This window comes from Oncorhynchus tshawytscha, linkage group LG07, assembly GCF_018296145.1.
Source record: "Oncorhynchus tshawytscha isolate Ot180627B linkage group LG07, Otsh_v2.0, whole genome shotgun sequence".
Lineage (NCBI taxonomy): Eukaryota > Metazoa > Chordata > Actinopteri > Salmoniformes > Salmonidae > Oncorhynchus > Oncorhynchus tshawytscha.
In genome coordinates, this window is record NC_056435.1 from 65,291,718 (window position 1) to 65,315,452 (window position 23,735).

The 23,735-nt window shown below is 39.4% G+C and overlaps 1 protein-coding gene across 5 annotated transcripts in view; it reads left to right on the forward strand.

Moving 5' to 3' along the window:
• LOC112255046 (nuclear factor of activated T-cells, cytoplasmic 2) overlaps positions 1–23,735 on the forward strand; it is a 42,663-nt gene extending 18,928 nt beyond the window's left edge. For 2 of the 5 annotated variants that reach the window (XM_024428097.2, XM_024428096.2), the window contains exons 4-10: positions 880–1,082; positions 1,241–1,413; positions 7,561–7,701; positions 11,191–11,246; positions 13,569–13,701; positions 13,946–14,635; positions 21,161–23,735. In XM_024428097.2, the coding sequence (XP_024283865.1) occupies positions 880–1,082; positions 1,241–1,413; positions 7,561–7,701; positions 11,191–11,246; positions 13,569–13,701; positions 13,946–14,635; positions 21,161–21,210 (1,446 nt within the window). In that variant the 3' untranslated portion in view covers positions 21,211–23,735. The remainder of the gene's footprint in view (positions 1–879; positions 1,083–1,240; positions 1,414–7,560; positions 7,702–11,190; positions 11,247–13,568; positions 13,702–13,945; positions 14,636–21,160) is intronic. The other 3 variants (XR_006083807.1, XM_024428098.2, XM_042324825.1) reach the window with 3 other exon arrangements.

Here is a 23,735-nt window from a genome sequence, read left to right on the forward strand (position 1 = left end):
ATTTCTGGGTCCAGGGCAACAGTAGTGATGCTAACCATTAGCCATATGCTACATGCTGTCCTTCTGCTAACCATTAGCCATATGCTACATGCTATCCTTCTGCTAACCATTAGCCATACGCTACATATGCAAATAATTATGTCGGGAGTTGGCCTTCCGTAACCTATGAAGTCATTTTCCTACATTATGTAACAGAATTCAACTGTGATATTGTTGAAGGTAGTTAACCCTTGATGTTCTCAAAGTAATTATGGACGTTCAACAGTTTTATCAGTTAATATTTTGATAAGTACATTTAGAAAAAAGGGTTCCAAGAAAAAGGGTTCTCCTATGGGGACAGCCGAAGAACCCTTTAAGGTTCTAGATAGCACCTTTTCGTTCTAAGAGTGTAGAATGAATTATGGTCCTGTGGATTACATATTAGAAGGAGGTGCACAGTTCAAAAGTAACACTTTTAGTTAGAGATATGATTTTTTACTGTCATGTTTAAAAGCTGTAAGATTAGTGTAGCTCTGCAGTACAGAAGACACAGTGTTGAATTCAACAGTATCAACAATGTTAAATGGATACACTCCAAGATCGAAGTGTGTCCGTTGTTTTTAGACCCCACATCCAATGTCATTGATTGTGTAGAGTCAGCTCTGCCTCAACCACAAATTAATGGAAAAGATAAGCAGCCAATAAGATTTGTACATTACATGGTGTTTATCTTTTCCATTAATTTGTAGTTTTGGCACATAGGTGATTCTACACAATAGATGTCTTGGGATGTGGACATATCTCAACACAAGACCACTATTGAGGTCTGAAAACGTTGGTTTTTGGAGTGTAACGTCCCCTTAAAGGTAAAACGGTTTGTTTGGTTGTATCTCTCGACAGCTTCATGGGTACAGAGGCACTGCTCCACTTGGTCTGCTGGTGTTCATCGGAACGGCTGACGAGAGGGTCCTCAAACCCCATGCCTTCTACCAGGTGCACCGTATCACTGGGAAAACGGTCACCACACCAAGCCAAGAGAGAAAGGTCCATGGCACCAAGGTCCTGGAGATCCCTCTGGAGCCCAAGAACAACATGAGAGCAGTGTAAGGAGAGCAGTCAAGTTAGAGACAGTACACACACAAGCACGCACACACACACACATACACAAACAAACATACATATACATGCGCACACACACATATGTTTTCAGAGCTAGGGTATAAAATAATTAATAAAACATTGTTTTACTTCCCTTGTAAAGGATTGACTGTGCTGGGATACTAAAGCTGAGAAATGCTGACATCGAGCTCAGGACAGGCGAGACAGACATGGGACGCAAAAACACCTGTGTCCGCCTTGTCTTTCGTGTCCATATTCCTCAACCAGGAGGACAGTATGTCTCTCTTCAAGTGGCCTCCCTTCCCATCGAGTGTTGTAAGTGAACTTTTGTTCCTGAAACCCAAAATTCTATTACTACTACAAATAATAATAATAAATATAGCTGCGAGCAGCAATGAACGGGGTTCACAGGATGACAGAAAGGACACAAGATCATTTGGATATCAAAGCAAGCATGTGGGAACTATCTTCCTTTATGTGCCATCAGTGAAGGCATTACCATGATTATCTCTCAATACCACAAGGAGAACGCAGGTGAAGCATTGTCTAGTGCTGTAGGTTGGTTATCTTTGAATTTAAGTCATTAATGTATTGAGTTTATATACAAATATAAATATTTATAATATATATACGCTGACTGCTCAAGCGGCACAACTTCTGGTTTCTAATTTTCCTAAATAAAAGATCCACTTTTCACTACGTTCAGACCACATAATAGGGCAACACTATGTGATTATACAGATACAGTGCATTCGGAAAGTATTCAGACCCCATCCCTTTTTCGGAAAGTATTCAGACCCCTTCCCTTTTTCCACATTTTGTTATGTTATAAACTAATTCTAAAATTGATCCAATATTTTTTTTCCTCATCAATTTACACACAATACCCCATAGTGACATCACAATCCCCCATAATCACAAAGTGAAAACTGGTTTTACGATTTTTTTTGCACATTCATTAAAAATTTAAAACAGAAATACCTTATTTACACAAGTATTCAGACCCTTTGCTATGAGCCTCAGAACTGGGCTCAGACACATCCTGTTTCCTTTGATCATCCTTGAGATGTTTGCACAACTTTCTTGCAGTCCACCTGTGGTAAATTCAATTGATTGGACATGATTTGGAAAGGCACACATCTGTCTACAGTATATAAGGTCCCACAGTTGACAGTGCATGTCAGAGCAAAAACCAAGCCATGAGGTCGAAGGAAATATCCGCAAAGCTCAGAGAGAGGGTTGTGTCAATGCACAGATCTGGGGAAGGCTACCAAAAACTTTCTTGAAGGTCCCCATGAATACAGTCGCCTCCATTATTCTTAAAAGGAAGAAGTTTGGAACCACCGAAACTCTTCCTAGAGCTCCCTGACCAAGAACCCAATGGTCACTCTGACAGAGCTCCAGAGATCCTCTGTGGAGATGGGAGAACCTTCCAAAAGGACAACCATCTTTGCAGCACTCCACCAATCAGGCCTTTATGGTAGAGTGGCCAGACAGAAGCCAGCACACACATACCAATTGATTAATGAACTGCTCAATGTATATATTTTTTCTCTTGCTTTGTTTGCTATTTTCCAAATCTCTGATAAGCTACACAGGAAATGGCTGAAAAGAGCCCATATTAATATATGTAGCCTTATAAATAAGGTTCATGAAACCAATAACTTGCTATATTAGCCATTTCTGAGACTTAGATAATTCATTTGATGATACAGCAGTAGCAATACAACGATATACCATCTATAGAAGACACAGAAATGCTTATGGGGGAGGTGTTGCTGTATATATACAGTATATATATTCAGAGCCATATCCCTGTAATGCTTAGAGAAAATCTCATGTCAAGTGTTATTGAAGTGTTGTGGCTGCAGGTTCACTTGGCACATCTAAAGCCTTTTCTTTTGGGGTGTTGCTATAGGCCACCAAGTGCTAGCAGTCAGTGTCTAAATAATATGTGTGAAATGCTTGATAGTGTATGTGATGTAAACAGAGAGGTCTACTTTCTTGGGGACCTGAATATTGACTGGTTTTCATCAAGCTGTCTGCTCAAGAGGAAGCTTATTTTTGTAACCAGTGCCTGTTATCTGGTTCAGGTCATTAATCAATTAAGCAACTCCTTCCCCATCAATTTACCAGGGTGTTTACAAACACTACATGAACAAGATCATCCACATGTATCAATCACATTTTTACTAATACTGTAGAACTTTGTTCTTAAGCTGTATCCGTACCCATTGGATGCAGTGATCACAGTATAGTGGCTATATCCAGGAAAGCCAAAGTCCCAAAATCTGGGCCTAAAATAGTGTATTGGAGATAATACAAAATATTTAGCTGTGACTATTATGTGGATGATGTTTGTTGACAAATATTTGTTGGTCTGATGTGATTAATAAGGTGCATGGAAAATGTGATTAATGTGATGCATAAGGTGCATGGAAAACTACTGAGGATGGAAGCTGAATCTATAGCCACTCCCATCCGTCATATCTTTAATCTGAGCCTAGAGGAAAGTCTATGCTACACAAGAGTGGTAAAGCTGCCTTTACTGGTTCTAACTGCATACCTATAAGCTTGCTGCCAGCTCTTAGCAAACTGTTGGAAAAAATTGTGTTCAACCAAATACCATGCTATTTCTCTGTAAGCAAATTAACAATAGATTTTCAGCATGCTTACAGAGAAGGGCACTCAACATGTACTGCACTGACACAAATTACTGATGATTGGTTGAAGGAAATTGATAATAATAAGATTGCGGGAGCTGTACTGTTAGATTTCACTAATAATCACTTATTGATTATAACCTGTTGTTGAAAAACTTTTCAACCTCTGCCATATCGCAGATTCAGAGCTATCTATCTAATTGAACTCAAAGGGTTTCCTTAATCTAAGCTTCTCTAATGTCAAACATGTAAAGTGTGGTCTACCACAGGGCAGCTCTCTAGGCCCTCTACTCTTTTCTATTTTTACCAATGACCTGCCACAGGCATTAAACAAAGCATGTGTGTCCATGTATGCTGATGATTCAACCATATACGCATCAGCAACCACAGCTAATGAAGTCACTGAAACTCTTAACAAAGAGTTGCAGTCTGTTTTGGAATGGGTAGCCAGTAATAAACTGGTCCTGAACATCTCTAAAAGAGCATTGCATTTGGTTCAAATCATTCCCTAAGTTCTAGACCTCAGCTGAATCTGGTAATGAATGGTGTGGCTGTTGAACAAGCTGAGGAGACTAAATTACTTAGTGTTACCTTAGATTGTAAAAAAGCAAGTCCTTTAAGTTTTGTCTTATCTTGATTATTGTCCAGTTGTGTGGTCGAGTGCTGCAAGGAAATGCCTAGTTAAGCTGCAGCTGGCCCAGAACAAAGTGGCACATCTTGTTCTTCATTGTAATCAGAGGGCTGATATAAATACTATGCATGCCAGTCTCTCTTAGTCAAGAGTTGAGGAGAGACTGATTGCATCGCTTCTTCTTTTAATAAGAAAAGTTAATGTGTGGAAAATCCCAAGTTGTTTGCATAGTCAACTTACCCACATCTCTGACAAACACACTTACCCCACCAGACATGCCACCAGGGGTCTTTTCCCCAAATCCAGGACAAATTCAAGAAAGCGGACAGTATTATATAGAGCCATTATTACATGGAACTCCGTTCCATCTCATATTGCTCAAGTGAACAGCAAACCTGGTTTCAAAAAACAGATGAAGCTACACCTCACGGGACAAAGCCTCTCCCCTATTTGTTCTAGATAGTTTGTGTATATGTATTGATATGTAGACTATGTGTGCCTTTTGTCATTTTTTATTTATGTAGTTCTGTCCTTGAGCTGTTGTCTATTAACGTTCTGTTTTATGTAATGTTTCATGTTTTGTGTGGACCCCAGGAAGAGTAGGTGCTGCTCTTGTAACAGTTAATGGGAATCCTAATAAAATACTAAATACCACTCCTCAGTAAAAGGCACGACAGCCCACAGTTTGCCAAAAAGGTACATAAAGGACTCTCAGACCATGAGCGACAAGATTCTCTGGTCTGATGAAACCAAGATTGAACTCTTTGGCCTGAATGACAAGCACCACATCTGTAGGAAACCTGGCACCATCCCTAAGGTGAAGCATGGTGGTGGCAGCAACATGCTGTGGGGATGTTTTGTTAGTGGCAGGGACGGGGAGACTAGTCAGGATCAAGGGAAAGATGAACGGAGCAAAGTACAGAGAGATCCTTGATGAAAACCTGCTCCAGAGTGCTCAGGACCTCAAACTGGGGCGAAGGTTCACCTTCCAACAGGACAACGACCCTAAGCACACAGCCAAGACAATGCAGGAGTGGCTTTGGGACAAGTCTCTGAATTTCCTTGAGTGGCCCAGCCAGAACCCGATCAAACATCTCTGGAAAGACCTGAAAATAGCTGTGCAGCGACGCTCCCCATCCAACCTGACAGAACTTGAGAGGATCTGCAGAGAAGAATGGGAGAAACTCAGGTGTCTCCCACAGGTGTGCCAAACTCGTAGCGTCATACCCAAGAAGACTCAAGGCTGTAATCGCTGCCAAAGGTGCTTCAACAAAGTACTGAGTAAAGGGTCTGAATACTTATGTAAATGTGATATTTCCGTTTTTTTATACATTTGCTAAAATGTCTAAAAACCTCTTTTTGCTTTAGATGTGGGCTATTGTGTGTAAATTGATGAGGGAAAACAACTATTTTCATCCATTTTAGATTAAGGCTGTAACATAACAAAATGTGGAAAAAGTCAATGGGTCTGAATACTTTCTGAATGTAAGTATACAAATCACAATATCTTACATTCTTCGTCTGCACAATTTAAATCTAAAATTAATTTGCATTAAATCTAACATTAAAGTTCACTTGAGAAATAGTTATTGCTCTAGTATCCTATGATGCAACTGGTGCCAATGACATCTTTAGTGCCACAAACTTTTCTGGTGCAGCCATCTAACGTTGCAGTGGCTTTATATTCACACAGCTTCTAAGGACATCTACATAAGGTTAACATACCAAATTTCATGGCCCCATGTGCATCGGTTCAGTTCTTATAGTGTTGGTTTTGATATGGTACCATCTAGTGGTCTAGCATTGCCGACTTTGAATGCAGCAAATAATCATTCTTAAGTTCATCAGAAGCTAATTCATTGAGTTTATATACTAAATCTGGAGTCAATCTAACTTGTGGTTCATGAGTAGAAGATTTTTAAAGTATTTTTAGCATTAGCATATGTGCTAACGTGCATCTATAGGTACAGTGCAGCCATATTTAAATGCAGCAACAACAACAATCTCAAAACCATTAAAGACTGATCTGGAGTGAATGTGACGTATGGTTCATGAGGAGAAGATGAAGATGATTACCAAATTCAGTCAGGTTAATCTTTGGGACATCCCTGATAGCGAGGACAAGTTTCAAGTTGATAAGCCACTGTGGAGTGGATTTACAGTGGTTTAAATGGACCTGTAAAATCAGATTTTTGATTTGTCACTAACTCAAGCCATCTTTTGACCGATCCATTAGCTTTTCTCTAACTTTGTTAATTACATTCCAAATTTGGTGTCATTTGGTCATACGGCTCATGAGAAGAATATTAATTTATTTGCATATTTTATGTGCTAATAGTAATCTACTTCTATAGTGTGGCCATCTTTGAATGCATCAATGTTATTTTCTCAAACGTTATTTTTTCCAAAGATACAATTTGGAGCGAATCTGATTTTTAGTCCACGAGAAGAAGATATTTTATAATGATTTTAATCATAAGAATTATATAGTCAAAAAAGGGATACTTCGAGATTTTGGCAATAATGCCTTTTATCTACTTCTGATCAACTCATGTCTCTGTGTCCAGTATGAAGGAAGTTAGAGGTAGATTTGGAAGGCAATGCTAACTAGCATTACCTGTGGAAAGGGTTCTACATGAAACCCAGAAGGGTTCTACCTGGAACCAAAAAGGGTTATTCAAAGGGTTCTCCTATTGGAACAGCCGAATAACTCTTTCAGGTTCTAGACAGCACCTTTTTTCTAAGAGTTTATTCTTGAGTTATTTGTCAAGAAAAAAAGAAACAAAGTAATACAGAGAATAACAATAAAGCTTCGCTATCAACCACAAAAAATATTCTGCAGAGCGATTGAATAAGAAACTTTTTTTCATTGATGTGCGTTAAAAGGAGGGGATTATATAACTGGAATTTAGTCATCTACGTGATGATGAGTCATTTGCATTGGAATGGATAATATGCCTTCATGTCTTCGTTGAAATGGTTGAATGCGGAAAACACATTTCAGTTGAATGCATTCAGTTGTACAACTGACTAGGTATCCCCCTTTCCCTTTCCCATTACACTTATTTTACTCACAGCTTGTGCAAAACGTTGCCCTCAGAATGTGACTCATGTTCTCCTATGGTTGTTCTAATGTTCTCCTAAAGACGTTCTACTGTCGTTCCACAGCCCAGAGGTCGGCCCACGAGCTTCCCACTGTAGAGCGCCAGGACGTGGAGCGCTGCTCGGTTCTAGGGGGACAGCAGGTGATACTGACAGGACAGAACTTCACCTCTGATTCCAAGGTGGTGTTCACAGAAAAGACACCTGGTGAGGACTTTACAATCAATCAATCAATCAATCAATCAAATATATTTATGAAGCCCTTTTATATCAACAGTTGTACTTTACAGTAGCCTTGCCCAGACTCCTAAGAGCAAACAGAAGGGCAAAAGTAATTGTATCTAATAATGGCATACTGTACACTACCTTTAGTAATGTTCAGCATCATGGTAGTAAATGATAGAAATGGGCTAGGCCTTTAAGTCTTTTCTTCATAGAGCAGTTAGTAAGTAGCGTTGGGTTGTGTGAGCCCGGAGCATAGCGTGAGGCAGCTTGATGTACAAGTACACTCCCTGAACAGGATGCTATAGTCTATCTATAATCTATGGCAGGGCCTTACCCCAAATGTAGGTTGAAAGCCGGGAAACGGGTTACCGAGATATACCGAGATTTCCCTCCCAAAACCACTCCCTAATTCCCGGGAAAAATAACTGCAAGCAAACTGTAAATGATAATAAATTATTTATATGAACAGCATGACGTGAATTGGAACTGTTAAATTATATGAGATGTCTAAATATGTTCTTCTCAATGGCCTTCGCTCTGCTATCTGCATGGATCAACACTCAGGGTGAGGACAGGCAGCGCATGTTTAGGCAGGTAGGCCCTACATTTGCTCCAGCATTGCCTATGCTGCAGTAACATAAGGGCTGAATGTGCATCTAATTTACACATCTCCGTCTGGCTTTCGGGGGCCACCATATGTTTTTTAGTGTACCGTATTGTAGTTGTTTTAAATCAGTGCATATGGGAGCACTGTCTCTCTCTCGACAACAATCCCATTCAAATTCCAGCCAATACAAATAGACCCTTACAAAAAAAGTTTTGAAACCGCAGTAAATGTACAGTAAATTACTGTGGTATTTTGGACCCAGTAATTGCATAATAACTGCAGTGTTATTCCAACACTCTAACTGCACTTACACTACAAAATGACTGCGGTAAAAAAAACACAGTGTTATTGTGGATGCAGTATTTGCAGCATACTGCAGTTACACTGCACTCTAACTGCAGGCTTTTTTTGTAAGGGGATCATTTGTTTCATATAGATGTCCTAGCCTACCCCTTTCAGACAATACATTCATCCAGTATTAGCCATTTATCTATTGAAGGATGGGTTATTCATAAGTGTATAATCTCTGTCTCTTGTGCTATATGAATTTTGGCGGGAAATACTGGGTTACCTGAGAGAAAAGGGATTTACTCTCGGGATGGAACATTTGTAAAATATTCAACCCTACTCCAAATCTATCTCCTTAATGCTGAGTGCCAAGTAGAGATGCACCGGGTCGGATTCTTACGACTAACAAACTCCCACCCTTCCGATCTCAGGGCAGACACTCAAACCACAAGGCCTCTGAGTTCCTACAGCTCTAATAGATCATTATTAATAGTTGTCCTATTGAGAGGACAATTGCCAGAACATTATTTATTTATGAATTAATGTTTTAAACCTTTGGCTCGCTCTTTCTCTCGCAATTCTACTCTGTTGTGATCCAGAATTAATGTACTGCATGTTCTGAAACCAACCTGCTCCGCTTTGACCTGCTTAGATTTGTATAGATTACTGTTCTCAATGGACTGGTTTCAATGGACTCCAAGCTCTCAATCATCACCATGCCTGTATAATACAAAGATTTATTTCAGACCACCACTACTAAACCAACATGGATATGATTATTATCGTCTAGTTTGTTTATTTGTATTCCCATCCAGTTTGCATATTGCCAAGGCAACTGTTAGCACTGGAGCCATAGTACAGGGCAGTGATATGTCTAGTTCCGTCGTAATAACATCCTGACTGCAATACAGGAAGGGAAACTAGATAATCGTTTTACAGTGATGCACTACTCCCAAAAGCTTGAAGTTGATTCAGTCACAAAACAGTTATGCACTGCACATGCTCAAAGAACACAAATCAATCAAATATGCCAGTTAGCAGACACTTTTTTCCTGTGGGAATGGAACCCATGATCTTAGCCTGAGAATGGAACCCATGATCTTAGCCTGGGAATGGAACCCATGATCTTAGCCTGGGAATGGAACCCATGATCTTAGCCTGGGAATGGAACCCATGATCTTAGCCTGGGAATGGAACCCATGATCTTAGCCTGGCCAGTTCTACGCTCTTACTGAGTCACATAGGACAGTAATTTGTTCAATTATTCATTTTCATCATTGCATCGTCATTACAGGATTATGACGCCTCTGTGCGGTGTCTTCTAACATAGAGGTGTTAGGTAACAAGGTCTGGGTCTTCTAACATAGAGGTGTTAAGTAACAAGGTCTGGGTCTTCTAACATAGAGGTGTTAAGTAACACGGTCTGGGTCTTCTAACATAGAGGTGTTAGGTAACAAGGTCTGGGTCTTCTAACATAGAGGTGTTAAGTAACAAGGTCTGGGTCTTCTAACATAGAGGTGTTAGGTAACAACACCTGGGTCTTCTAACATAGAGGTGTTAAGTAACAAGGTCTGGGTCTTCTAACATAGAGGTGTTAGGTAACAACATCTGGGAATTCTAACATAGAGGTGTTAGGTAACAACATCTGGGTATTCTAACATAGAGGTGTTAGCTAACAAGGCCTGGGTGCAGAATAAAGGCACTGTTATGAGCTTGTAAACTGCTCTCTTGTTTAGCATGTGGTTTAGTGCGAGAGGATGTGGTTAGACAAACATCGATACCATCTCCAAGCAGACAGACGTTTCTGTCTCACTTTACTCAAAACGTGGTCTCTAAGCAGGAGGTAAATGTTGAGATGGGAATATACTAAAACAGAGATCAATGGCAATCATTACTGATACTGCCTACGTACCAGTTTCTGAGAAGAACGTGGGGGTGGATATGGGGTTTTCATATAAATCCTCATCACCATTATAGGTTTACAGATGCTTGCTTAACATTGTGACAATTGTTTTTGTAATTGCTAAATTTGATGCTACCAACACAGACCTGTGTTTGTTGGTGAGTGTTTGTGGGATGTTAAAGCTTCTATTTGACTGTAAATACACCAGCTAACTTGTTTTATATACTTATATTTTAAATAATAACAATAAATTGTATTTCTAGTTTCTAGCTGCCTTCACATTCCTGCCTTCACACTCCTGCCTTCACATTCCTGCCTTCACACTCCTGCCTTCACATTCCTGCCTTCACATTCCTGCTATCACACTCCTGCCTTCACATTCCTGCCTTCACATTCCTGCCTTCACACTCCTGCCTTCACATTCCTGCCTTCACATTCCTGCCTTCACATTCCTGCCTTCACACTCCTGCCTTCACACTCCTGCCTTCACACTCCCACCTTCACATTCCTGCCTTCATATTCCTGCCTTCACACTCCCACCTTCACATTCCTGCCTTCACACTCCCCCCTTCACATTCCTGCCTTCATATTCCTCTCTACTTATTGTATGGTTTGTTCATATCAATCTCTGCTCCCCTCCTGATTAAGGTACACTGCATTGTGTTTCTTTCAGATGGGGTGCAAATCTGGGAAGCAGAAGCTACAGTAGACCGAGACAAGAGCCAGAAAGTGAGTTGCCATCCTATCACCTTTACCAACAGTACTAGCTAACTCCTACACTGTAAAAATAGAAAGTCTCAGAACACCATGACTGTGTAGTGAAACCATGAGATGTAGTGCACCTAAGCTGAAATCTGGTGTTTGGAGGGTGTTTCAATCTAAACCCAATGTAAGAGTTATGATACACTGAATGTGTTTTAACGCTGTAATATGTAACTTTCTGGGGTGACCTGACCAAATTCACATAGAAATGTGAGTTAAAGATCTATCATTCTCATGGAACGCAATTCTAAGGAACGGTAGATCTGTTCTATGTGAGCTATTTCTATTCTTCCCATTCTTAAGTTTTTGTACACCAGCTTCAAACAGCTGTAAATACAATATTTGTGGTTATTGAAAATATATTTCACAGCAGTTTAGATGTTACAATGATTCTCTACACTATGCATTGCTTGTTTTGTCACGTAAACTGAAATTAGGAAATCAATTAGAATTTTAGCAACCAGGAAATGGCGGAGCAATTTCTGCATATTGCACCTTTAAAACAGAAGTACTCTGAAACACTCAAAGTGGTTCTTCAACCTGAATATTGGTGTTTTAAAGAGAGTGTTGTAAAAACACTTTTGGGGGTTTCAGTGCATGTAAAAGTCAGCATCAAAACACAAAAACTGTGTTTTCTCATACGATCAATGGTTTACAAATGCTACTAGTTTATCAATATTTTTTTGTGAAATTCCACCTTTATTTGTTCAACGCTTTATTTAGACAGATTAGAAACAGGAGGGGCAGTAAGATGGTACATTTACTCAATCAACCACAGCCACAATGTAAGAAATTATTCTGGGGTGGATTTAAATGGACCAACATATAGGCCTACTTAATTAAAAATGAATGCAAGTGGTGCAGAGCCTGTGGTCTAGCGGTAACACCTCCGGCATAGACACATCACCCGTTTCCACACTGAAGACCGGGGTTAAATTCCCTGCTACAACCCTGCAGTCTGTTTCTCCCACCTATCTGTATCCCCTCTGTCATTTCATAACTGCCTCAATGAAGTGTTAAATATGTTTTTACTTTTTTTATTAATTTCAATGATTTTGTTAATTAAATTTTTCCAAAATAATGTTAGAATATATCGAAATGAATATGTCGCTGTAAGGATCTGGGTGTAGCTGGTGCAGAGGAGTCAGGAGAAGGACAGCAGAGATGAGTAACAAAAGGAATTTTACTCAAAAATTCAAAATACATGAAGTAACACCAAGCCCACAAACATCAGACCGAACTTACAATAAACAAACACGCACAAAAACCATGGGGAAAACAGAGGATTAAATAATGAACTTGTAATTGGGGAATTGAACCAGGTGTGTAAAACAAAGACAAAACAAATGGAAAATGAAAAGTGGATCGGCGATGGCTAGAAGGCCGGTGACGTTGAACGCCGAACGCCGCCGAACAAGGAGAGGGACCAACTTCGGCGGAAGTCATGACAGTTGCTCAATTTCTTTCATGAGGATAACCAAAGAGACTGAGAGAGAACATTGAGGGATTGAACTCATTGGAAGTCTTTGGTTTTAATCACCTTGCTTTTCCTATCTTGCCACATGATTGTGTGTAATAAAAAAAAAGTTGACTTTTTGATTCTTTCAAACAATGTTGTATGCATGTTTGAAGAAAAAAAAAGTATATTAGTATGAAGCTTGTTGTGCCATGAGGTGTAATGGATCATAATGAACGCATATCAAAACCGTCAGTCAAATTGACATTATATTCTTGCAGTTCAACCTCCAGCTAGTGCTGGTTGTTTGAACACTGTACTTGACAATGCCGGCCAAAAATGTAAGCTTTAAGACACTTCATAAAAAGGGATCTAATTCTGCCCTAAATGGGACTTAAAATATCATAATGGTGTTTAGAAGCCTTTAGAGAGTGGAAACAACACCAAAATAGAAGATATCTAATTCTGTACTAAACAGGACTCAAAACACCAAAATAGTGTTTTCAATGTTTTCTGTTAGTGCTGCCAGTCCCTGGCAAGGTGTTGCACAACACTTGATTAAGTGGTGTTACAACACACCATGTAATGTTTCAGAACATCTCAGGATGATGTGTTTTTGATATGGTTTTGTCTCCTTCAAGTTGGTGGCAGCTCAGTTGCCACTAGTTGTGATGTCACAAAGCACTTCATTTTAACAGTGTACTTTTCCTTGTCAATGTTCTTCTACATGATGTCATACAGTCTCAGTATAGATATGTCCATACCTTCGCCCAGTGATACTCTCTATGACAAATGACTGATTGACGTTCATCTGCACCATATGTTATATCTAGAGCATGCTGTTTGTGGAGATCCCTCCGTATCGAGATCCCACCATTCATCACGCGGCTAAAGTCAACTTCTATGTGATCAACGGGAGGAGAAAACGCAGTCAGGCGCAGCACTTCACCTACACTCCTTTAACCGGTGAGACCATCCTTACTCTACCCTTACATCTTTTAGTCATCATTAGAACTGTATATGGCCACACCTTACATTGCACATTTCATCACTATCCCATTGATTACTAGTTGAAGGAATAGTTCCTCCAAGTTACATATTGACAATGTGTCATTTTTTAAAATGTGTGTGAACTATCCCTTTAACTTGTGTTGAGCACCAACTGTTAATTATAATCCAAAATCTGATTTAGATTTCATGTCCTTTTCAGTTCCCGCCATTAAAACGGAACCCGTAGATGACTTCCAGTTTGGCCAGCTGGGCTGCGCTGTCTCCCAAATCTTAGGAATGTCATCCAAGTCCTACCACCACACCCCCAGTAGCCATCTCAACCCTAATAGCCACATAGTGGCTGGCATGACATCCTTGGCAACCTGCCAGCGTGCAAGCCATCACGATCCCAATGCCTATCAACAACAGGACCCATCTGTCTATTACCCCAGTAAAAGCCGAAGCCTGGGTAGCACCCCTGTCCTGTATCAAGATATGAACCACCACCCAGTGATGATCCACAGTGGTTCCCCATCTCAGATGTCCTATACCCAGCATTACTCCAGCCAAGTGTCCCAACCCTTCCACCCCTCTCGCTCGGCCACCAATCAGCGAGTTGTCAACATAGCTGTCCCATTGCCCCAACACCAGCACGCCACCATGGTGGGTGATGGGTACCGGGCTGCAGCTTCATTATGGAAGGTTGGTGACTCGCCAGAGGCCTGTTCCTCAGAAGGCCAGCACCAGGGCTTCATGCACATGGTGGTGCCTGTCTTGAGCAGGTCTCCACCACGACACAGCCACATCCTGACCCAGAGAGGTCCAGCCGCTACAGGGAGCCAGAGTGGGCCAGTCCCTGGGAAAGTGACAGCGAAGCAAGAAAACCTGAACCAAGCCTATCTGGATGATGGTGAGTTAGTACAAAACATATTGGATACTGCAGAAACGTACTGTACCCCAGGCTCCTCTAACTTGTTGTTTTGAATTCGTGACAATGTGTATGGTTAAATGGTTATTGATGCTGGAACTTGAGATGGACTATACTGATACACAGTGCACAGCAACATCTTCAAAGAGACTCTGATATGTTTTTAAGAGGAAACTCATTTAGTCGTATCCCTAAGCTTGACTACAGTTTGTACAAAAGAGATACAGATAAATTTGATTTGATTTTGATTTGATGATGAACAAACAGAAACAGAACATATACACACACAAACAAACATTCTGAATAGTACCAGATATGGGTTCTTTGTCTTGTAACCATAGCGGAAGCCTGTTTTTAAGGTTCAATAAAGAACCATGCTCATAAGGTTCCAAATGGAACCTGTATGGTCCTGTAAAAAAAACTTTTTCCTAAGGTTCTATAATGAACCATTAAAAAAGGTTCTATATTGTACCAAAAAAGGGTTTTGCAATGGTTACAACCCTTTTCTATGGTTATTTATATAACCTTTATGGAGAATGGATCTATAAATAACCACAAGACACCATCACTGGCCACAGTCATCTATAATATGTAATGGCATAACACAACACTTTAGGTAAACTGGAATGACACTCTCATTTGAGGTTGCACAAAAAGAGCTGTGAGCAAACCATGCAACAAAATATTCAAGTAAGCCACCTCCCATACATTATCACTAAAAGAGAAAACAACCCTTTTATGAACTTTAAAGAACCATTGAAGTGCAACAAGGGTTCCACATAGAACCATCACCCTTCCCAAAGAAACCTTGAGGAACCTTCATTTTTTTTGTGTGTAGAGCACATGTGAAAACAGTCAGTATGTGAATGTATGCCAGCAGTAGCCTCCCATTATAAACTGCCCTAGCATTTGGGCCTCTTCTACTCTGAATCCCTCAGCATCAAATCAATTCTTAGACCCAACACTAGATTCGGGGTTTTGGCAATGAGGCCCTTTATCTACTTCCTAAGAGTCAGATGAACTTATGTGTACCATTTTTATGTCTTTGCGTACAAGTTTGAAGTTGTGCTGGCATAGATACCCATAGACTTCCAGTCATTTAGTTAACGGTAGTTATCAAAACTATCTCTAACTTCCTTCATACTGGACACAGAGACATAATGGTATCCATGAGTTCATCTGACTTTGGGGAAGTAGATAAATGGCCTTATTGCCAAAATCCCGAAGTATCCCTTTGAAAGATTGGATAGCTATGAGTAACCACATTTCCATCCACAGTTCGTATGTGAGTAAAGTCACAACGTATAAAAAAATCATGACAGCTGTGATGGAAACAGGAAGTTTCATTTCATTCATTTTTGAAATGCAGAGAGATCATTAGTTTGTTCGACATGGTGTGATCTTTTTGTTTCGGTAAAATGTATTATGCAAGAAATGGTGGTGGAAACGCCTTCCTGCTAAATATTGATATAATAACCATCATATCGAAGTAAACTTGGAGTCATGCAATGATCTGGTGTGTGGTCCTCCCACTACGACTCGGGAAACTTGCAGTTTATTAGGCTACATACAGTGCCTTGCAAAATTATTTATCCCACTTGGCATTTTTCCTATTTTGTTGCATTACAATCTGTAATTTAAATAGATTTTATTTGGATTTCATGTAATGGACATACACAAAATAGTCCAAATTGGTGAAGTGAAATGAAAAAAATGACTTGTTTCAAAGAATTCTAAAAATGGAAAAGTGGTGCCTGCATATGTATTCACCCCTTTGCAATGAAGCCCCTAAATAAGATCTGGTGCAACCAATTACCTTCAGAAGTCACATAATTAGTTAAATAAAGTCCACCTGTGTGCAATCTAAGTGTCACACGATCTGTCACATGATCTCAGTATATATACACCTGTTCTGAAAGGCCCCAGAGTCTGCAACTCCACTAAGCAAGGGGCACCACCAAGCAAGTAAGCGACACCATGAAGACCAAGGAGCTCTCCAAACAGGTCAGGGACAAAGTTGTGGAGAAGTACAGATCAGGGTTGGGTTATAAAAAAGATCAGAAACTTTGAACATCCCACGAAGCACCATTAAATCCATTATTAAACAATGGAAAGAACATGTCACCACAACAAACCTGCCAAGAGAGGGCCACCCACCAAAACTCACGGACCAGGCAAGGAGGGCATTAATCAGAGAGGCAACAAAGAGACCAAAGATAACCCTGAAGGAGAGAAAAGCTCCACAGCGGAGATCGGAGTATCTGTCCATAGGACCACTTTAAGCCGTACACTCCACAGAGCTGAGCTTTACAGAAGAGTGTCCAGAAAAAAAGCCATTGCTTAAAGAATAAAATAAGCAAACACGCTATGTCTGGTGCAAACCCAACACCTTTCATCACCCCGAGAACACCATCCCCACAGTGAAGCATGATGGTGGCAGCATCATGCTGTGGGGATGTTTTTCAATGGTACTACTGGGAAACTGGTCAGAATTGAAGGAATGATGGATGGCACTAAAATACAGGGAAATTCTTGATGGAAACCCGTTTCAGTCTTCCAGAGGTTTGAGACTGGGAAAGAGGTTCACCTTCCAGCAGGACAATGACCCTAAGCATACTGCTAAAGCAACACTCGAGTGGTTTAAAGGGAAACATTTAAATGTCTTGGAATGGCCTAGTCAAAGCCCAGACCTTAATCCAATTGAGAATCTGTGGTGTGACTTAAAGATTGCTGTACACCAGCGGAACCCATTCAACTTGAAGGAGCTAGAGCAGTTTTGCCTTGAAGAATGGGCAAAAATCCCAGCGGCTAGATGTGCCAAGCTTATAGAGACATACCCCAAGAGACTTACAGCAGTAATTGCTGCAAAAGGTGGCTCTACAAAGTATTGACTTTGGGAGGGTGAATAGTTATGCACGCTCAAGTTCTCTGTTTTTTTTGTCTTATTTATTGTTTGTTTCACAGTAAAAATATATATTGCGTCTTCAAAGTGGTAAGCATGTTGTGTAAATCAAATGATAGAAGCCCCTCAAAAAATCTATTTTTAATTCCAGGTTGTAAGACATCAAAATAGGAAAAATGCCAAGGGGGTTGAATACTTTCACAAGCCACTGTATTAATTAAGTTATGATGAACTTCACAGGGTGGTAAAAGTGCATGGTGATCTTGATGCTCCTTTCCAATAAATATCAAGGGTTTGATTCTGATGACATATTCGATGCTTGACTGCCATTTGACAAATAAAAATATTCCATAATTATCCATAATAGTTTCATCATGTAGACTAGCCTACCCACACTGCATCTGTGAGCTGTTGGCTAGAGAGCACGTGCCAAAACCAGAGTAGACACATTTGCTATTTAACACAATAGTTTGTGACAGAATGTGATGGAAACACATTGAACTTCAGATTTCTATTTGGTACTTGAAGACTTAAGCGAAAAAGTACATTTTTACTATGTACTATGTCATCACACACTGATTTTTATACACACCAAATCCGCTTGGTGGGAACAAACCACTGGTGGGAAAATGCGCATATTTTCTTTATGCAGATTTTTGATATTCACATGAAAATCTGTTGCCAATTGGATGGAAACCTAGCTAGTAATATGGTAACAATTCCACTTAGTAGAGGGCAAGAAGGAGTTACCAGGGTGTTGCATACACCTATTCAGTTCTCTCAAATCTACAAGTACCTAGACTGGGGTTCCTTACTAATGTTACGTTCCCACAAGACAAACTCAGTGTCGCTCACAACAAAGGGAACTAACAAAGAAAAATACATTTTGACAACCAAAACAAAACAGAAAGGGGTTCAAAAGGGGTTCTGAAAAGGCACCCATGTGGGTGCCCACTGAATGTTGGCAAAGCCACTAGTAAGGGCTTCTAAAAGACACCCATGTGGGTGCCCACTGAATGTTGGCAAAGCCACTAGTAAGGGGTTCTAAAAGGCACCCATGTGGGTGCCCACTGAATGTTGGCAAAGCCACTTAGTAAGGGGTTCTAAAAGACACCCATTGCCACTAGGTTTGACTCTCGAAAAGACAAACGAAGAGAAAAACCCACAACAACTTAAGACAGGGAGTAAAAAGAATATGGAGCGAAACAAACAGGGATAATAACAAAAATCTGCCTTCTTTCTAACTTAAACGGTTGAGCTCGAAACTGCACCTCAGCTGCCGTGAAGTGTACCTTAGTGTAGCTTTCCCAACATCTCTCAAGTGTTTAAGTGGAGATGGACAAACGTTTGAGATGGACAAGCGTTTGAGATGGACAAACCAGCACAGGTGAAACACCTTCTGACTAACGAGATGGACAAGCCAGCACAGGTGAAACAGGTTCCCACTAACAAGATGGACAAGCCAGCACAGGTGAAACACCTTCCGGCTAACGAGATGGACAAACCAGCACAGGCGAAACAAGGTGACACAAATCAGTGCTCCCTACATGCTAATGTGCTACCTCGAAAATAGAAAAACCGAAACCTGTAAACACTAATTAGCGTGTCAAGTATAAGGGTGGAGCGGAAACCCGAAGACACTCGGCCTGCCGTGGAATGAGTTTGACACATATGACCCAGGAGGCAGGGTGGAAGGGTGTAGGGGTTGATGTGGGATTCAGAGTAACACTTTTTTTGTGGATGCTCCCTTTCCTTGCTTGTCCAGCTATGTGGGTCAAAGTTTTAAATAGTCCCCAGCTAAAAGCCAGCTGAAGTTGTTTATCTATGTGTGAACCGACACTAAGCCTGGCAAGGTCAGTGAGAGTACAAGCTATCGATCATTTCAGAATGGATACAATTAGACTCCCCTAGTTGCTAAATGTGCTTTGGCATCCAAATAATGACAATTTAGTAAGCCTTCGTCATGACTGAACTCTCTCTACATGTTGTGTCGAAGTCTGCCATTACATCTAGTTATTCATGTATTGTGTTGATTATTGCAGAGGCTTGTTACCTTGTGTGTTCATTTATGATTCATTGCTTTTCAGAGGTAAATAAAATGAAGTTGAGCATGTGATCTGGACAGAATTGACATGCAGTTCTCACCATATATATTTGGACAGTGAAGCTAACATTTTACATTTTGGCTCTATACTCCAGTATTTTGGATTTGAGATCAAGAGTACAGAGTGTCACCTTTTATTTGAGGCAATTTTCATAAATATCTGATTTACCGTTTAGAAGTAAAAGCACTTCATGTATCTAGTTCTCCCATTTGGAGAAGTCATAAGTACATGGACAAATTCACTTAAAGAAGTAGTCAGAAGTATATTTGATCCCATATCCATTGCACGCAATCACTATACCAAGTACAAACGTGTACTGTGACTTCATATTCATCATTTCATCTCAAATCCAAAATGCTGGAGAGTAAAAAAGTATTAATTGTTAGTATTAAAATGTTTGCTTTACTGTTGAAATATGGTGAGGACTGTGTTAGGGAAAAAGAAAAAGGCCATATGTTAGAGTATAATACATTACAGTATAATACATTACAGTATAGTACATTACAGTATAATACATTACAGTATAATACATTACAGTATAGTACATTACAGTATAGTACATTACAGTATAATATATTACAGTATAGTACATTACAGTATAATACATTACAGTATAGTACATTACAGTATAATACATTACAGTATAGTACATTACAGTATAATACATTACAGTATAATATATTACAGTATAATACATTACAGTATAGTACATTACAGTATAATACATTACAGTATAGTACATTACAGTATACTACATTACAGTATAGTACATTACAGTATAATACATTACAGTATAATTTATTCATTCTGTTTTATTAACAGATCAAGGACAATATATAACCATTAAAATTCATTAAAAAGAAACCAATAAAAATAAAAATTCTGTCAATGTTTTTGGAAATACACTTTCACTTATTTGAAAATACTAAAATATACTGACCCAAATACACTCCCATGCATTTAACCCAGGTATTTGAAAAAAAGCATTTGAAAATACTCTCAAATACAAATTGGTAGACTATTTCGTTTTTACAAATTACCATTCCAATACTCAAAGAAGAGTACTTGTTTTGGACTGCTCAAATACACAGAAAAAAAAGTATTTTAAATACCAGATACTCATATACATGTGTAGTCGAACCCAGGGCTGATACATTATAATAGTTAGTTTGCTACAGAATGTGGTTTAACATGGAAACAATGCCCTTGGTTAGCTTATACTGTAGGTGTCGGAAAACACATATACACCCCTGTACATTCTAGAGAAAAGTTTCCATTTGATCTTATGTAGTACAGAAACAGGAAGCACTACCAAATAAAGTGAGTACCTGTTGCAAAGATGATCTCTGCCTGTGGTTGCTAGGAAAAAACAGTGATATGACACCTTGTGGAGCATAAGTGTCAATGCGATTTGGAAACTGGCAGTACACCATTAGTACACAACAGGCCTATGTGTTACACACTGTCCTAACCATTATCTCACACTTTCTTGTTCTTCAGTGAATGACATCATAAGGAATGATCTGACTGTCCGCAGTAACGAGCAGTAAAGAGCATCTATATTGTGACCAACAATCACACGGGCTCCAGAAATGCCATGACGTCATTCTACTGTCTGATTGCCCCCCTTCATATGTACTGTATATAGGGTGTTATTTAAGTCAAAATCACATCTTTTGACAAATGGGTAGAATATTATGTTAATTGTGTAGATAATCCTCTAAGAAAACAAATGGTCCAAACTTCATGTCTTTATCATAATTTGTTCACAAGTTATTGGGGTTTTCACCCTTGAAGGATGGTCAGAATTACGGTGACTAAATCAATGGACGCCAGAGAAAAAAATCTCAAAAGTTATAAAATTAGGAAAATTGCATTGGATCAGCTAGGCTGGACTCTGGGCTACCTTGACAGGCTCACTTTCCCATTGGGACAAAAAACTATTTAGAGGTAAGATGGATATCGATTTTGAGAAGACATATTGTATTTTCATATTTTAGTATATGCTTTTCAGATTCATTTGAATTTACTGTTATTTTTTGAAGATTTCACTGAGCGTGTACCAGGAGCCGTGAGTGGGTAAAATCACTGAGCAAGCCAAGAAGGTAAAAAAGTCATATTACAACCTACATTTTGATAATTGCGTTGTTTGCTCTATAACCCATTCATTCATACGCCACCATGATATACAATAAGGCCCCGTGACAACAAAAAGACAACAGTTACACAGTGGTGGAATAAATTCAGCTACACATAAGTTTGTTTCACAAAACCGGAGAGCAACATCTGTCTAGTGAAGTCCACAAAGAAAATATTGCATGCAACAAACAGTTATATCACCTGCAGCATAGTCAAGCAAGTTAATGTTTTCTACTGATTTAGAACCACAGAGTTACCACAAGTCAGCACAAAGACAAAAAGAGCACTGCCTCTATTTCAGCACCATTTCAACTTAAACATTTAAACATCATCAAATCAACAAGGCTATATACAGTATGCTTGGTTTAATACACTGAAAACAAACTTAAAGATACCAAAATCGATTTAGTCCAATCAATGTTGCTAAATATCATGTCCATGGTATTGATTTCTGTCAGTCTGTGTATATGTATGTGTGTGTGCGCATGCAAGTAAAACAAAAAATGTGGACTCCCCCTACTGGTAGACTAGTTGAACACCAATGCCATCCTCCTCGCTTTCATGTTGGCACAACAGTCTAGGGCTCTGCCATACAGTACACTTTTAGTTTTGTTGTCATAGGCTACCTAGCTAAAATGCTTGCTAGCCTAACTTCCTCGCATGGGCAACAATGAAACAGCTAAGTTAGCTCGCTAGTTAATGTGAACCTACTAGACTACATCTAGGCTACATATTGAACTTCAATCATCTCAGGCCAGTGGTACAACATATTTATTTATGGTTAGATCAGAATCGCTGTCATTGGCCTGTACAGAGAATTAAGTCAAAACCACAAGTCTAAATCCACATCTCCATCCATGGCTTAGGAAAGGGCCAATTTAGCAAGCTAGTTACTGCAGTACATCAACACAAACAATCCAGAAGATCTGATTTGATTGGTGTGAAGCCAAATCTAAACTGGCCACCCTTGCGGGGTGTTTTGCTGCACCAGGACAACCCACAGTTGAGCTTAGCTCAACGATGATTGGCTAATGATTTTATTTTTTAATCAAGGGAGGCCAAATGCTTGCTGGTATCAATTAATCAATTGCTACAGCGTCAACATGTTATACTCTTTTGTTCCAGACAGCATCAGATACATGGGCGATACATACTGAGACAGAGGGGGCGCTGTTTCCCTCACTCAGATGAGATTTCTCCAGTGAGATTCAGCCACTTGCGAATTGAAGGAAAATTATGAAAACACAGAGAGAAGAAAGATGTATTGGTCAAATATTTGGGGAAGCCTGGCTTCCCTTGGCATTCATGAATACACGCCACTGAGCGTATACCAAACATTTTTATTTTCAAAGCCTTTTAACATTTAATTCAATTTGTGTCATTCTAATTTAGATTTTTGTGACCCGCGGAAACAACCTTAAAAGATGACGACCACAAAATGTAAAATCCTCAAAAGTTGTTAAAAGAAACCTGCACGGCTATGCCAACATAGCTCAGTGCTCATTATCGAATGTATTACGTAGAAATCCAACTTTTTTGATATAATGCTAAGGGTATGTTACATTTCATCACCAAAGAGCCAAAGTGCATTTTCACCAACATCATACTGTATATACTGTATTGTGGATGCAGATGATACCCAGTTAGGGCCATGCAGTGCCAGATTTCAATAAGTGTGTTGACCATGGGCTACCTTTTAAAGTTTTATTATTTTATCATGTGTAATCATGTATGTGGCCTCAATGTAAGCTTTTGTAATTGTAAATAAAAACAACTTCATGAAAATGTCTGTAATTACTAAGAAAATTATGAAAAAAACTGATTGATGATTGAGAAACATATTTTTTCTGTCATGATGTTGGCAATTTCATTATATTTTTTTATTTGATTATTTTATTTAGTCTGCCTGTCATTAAAATATATATTTAAAATCTTA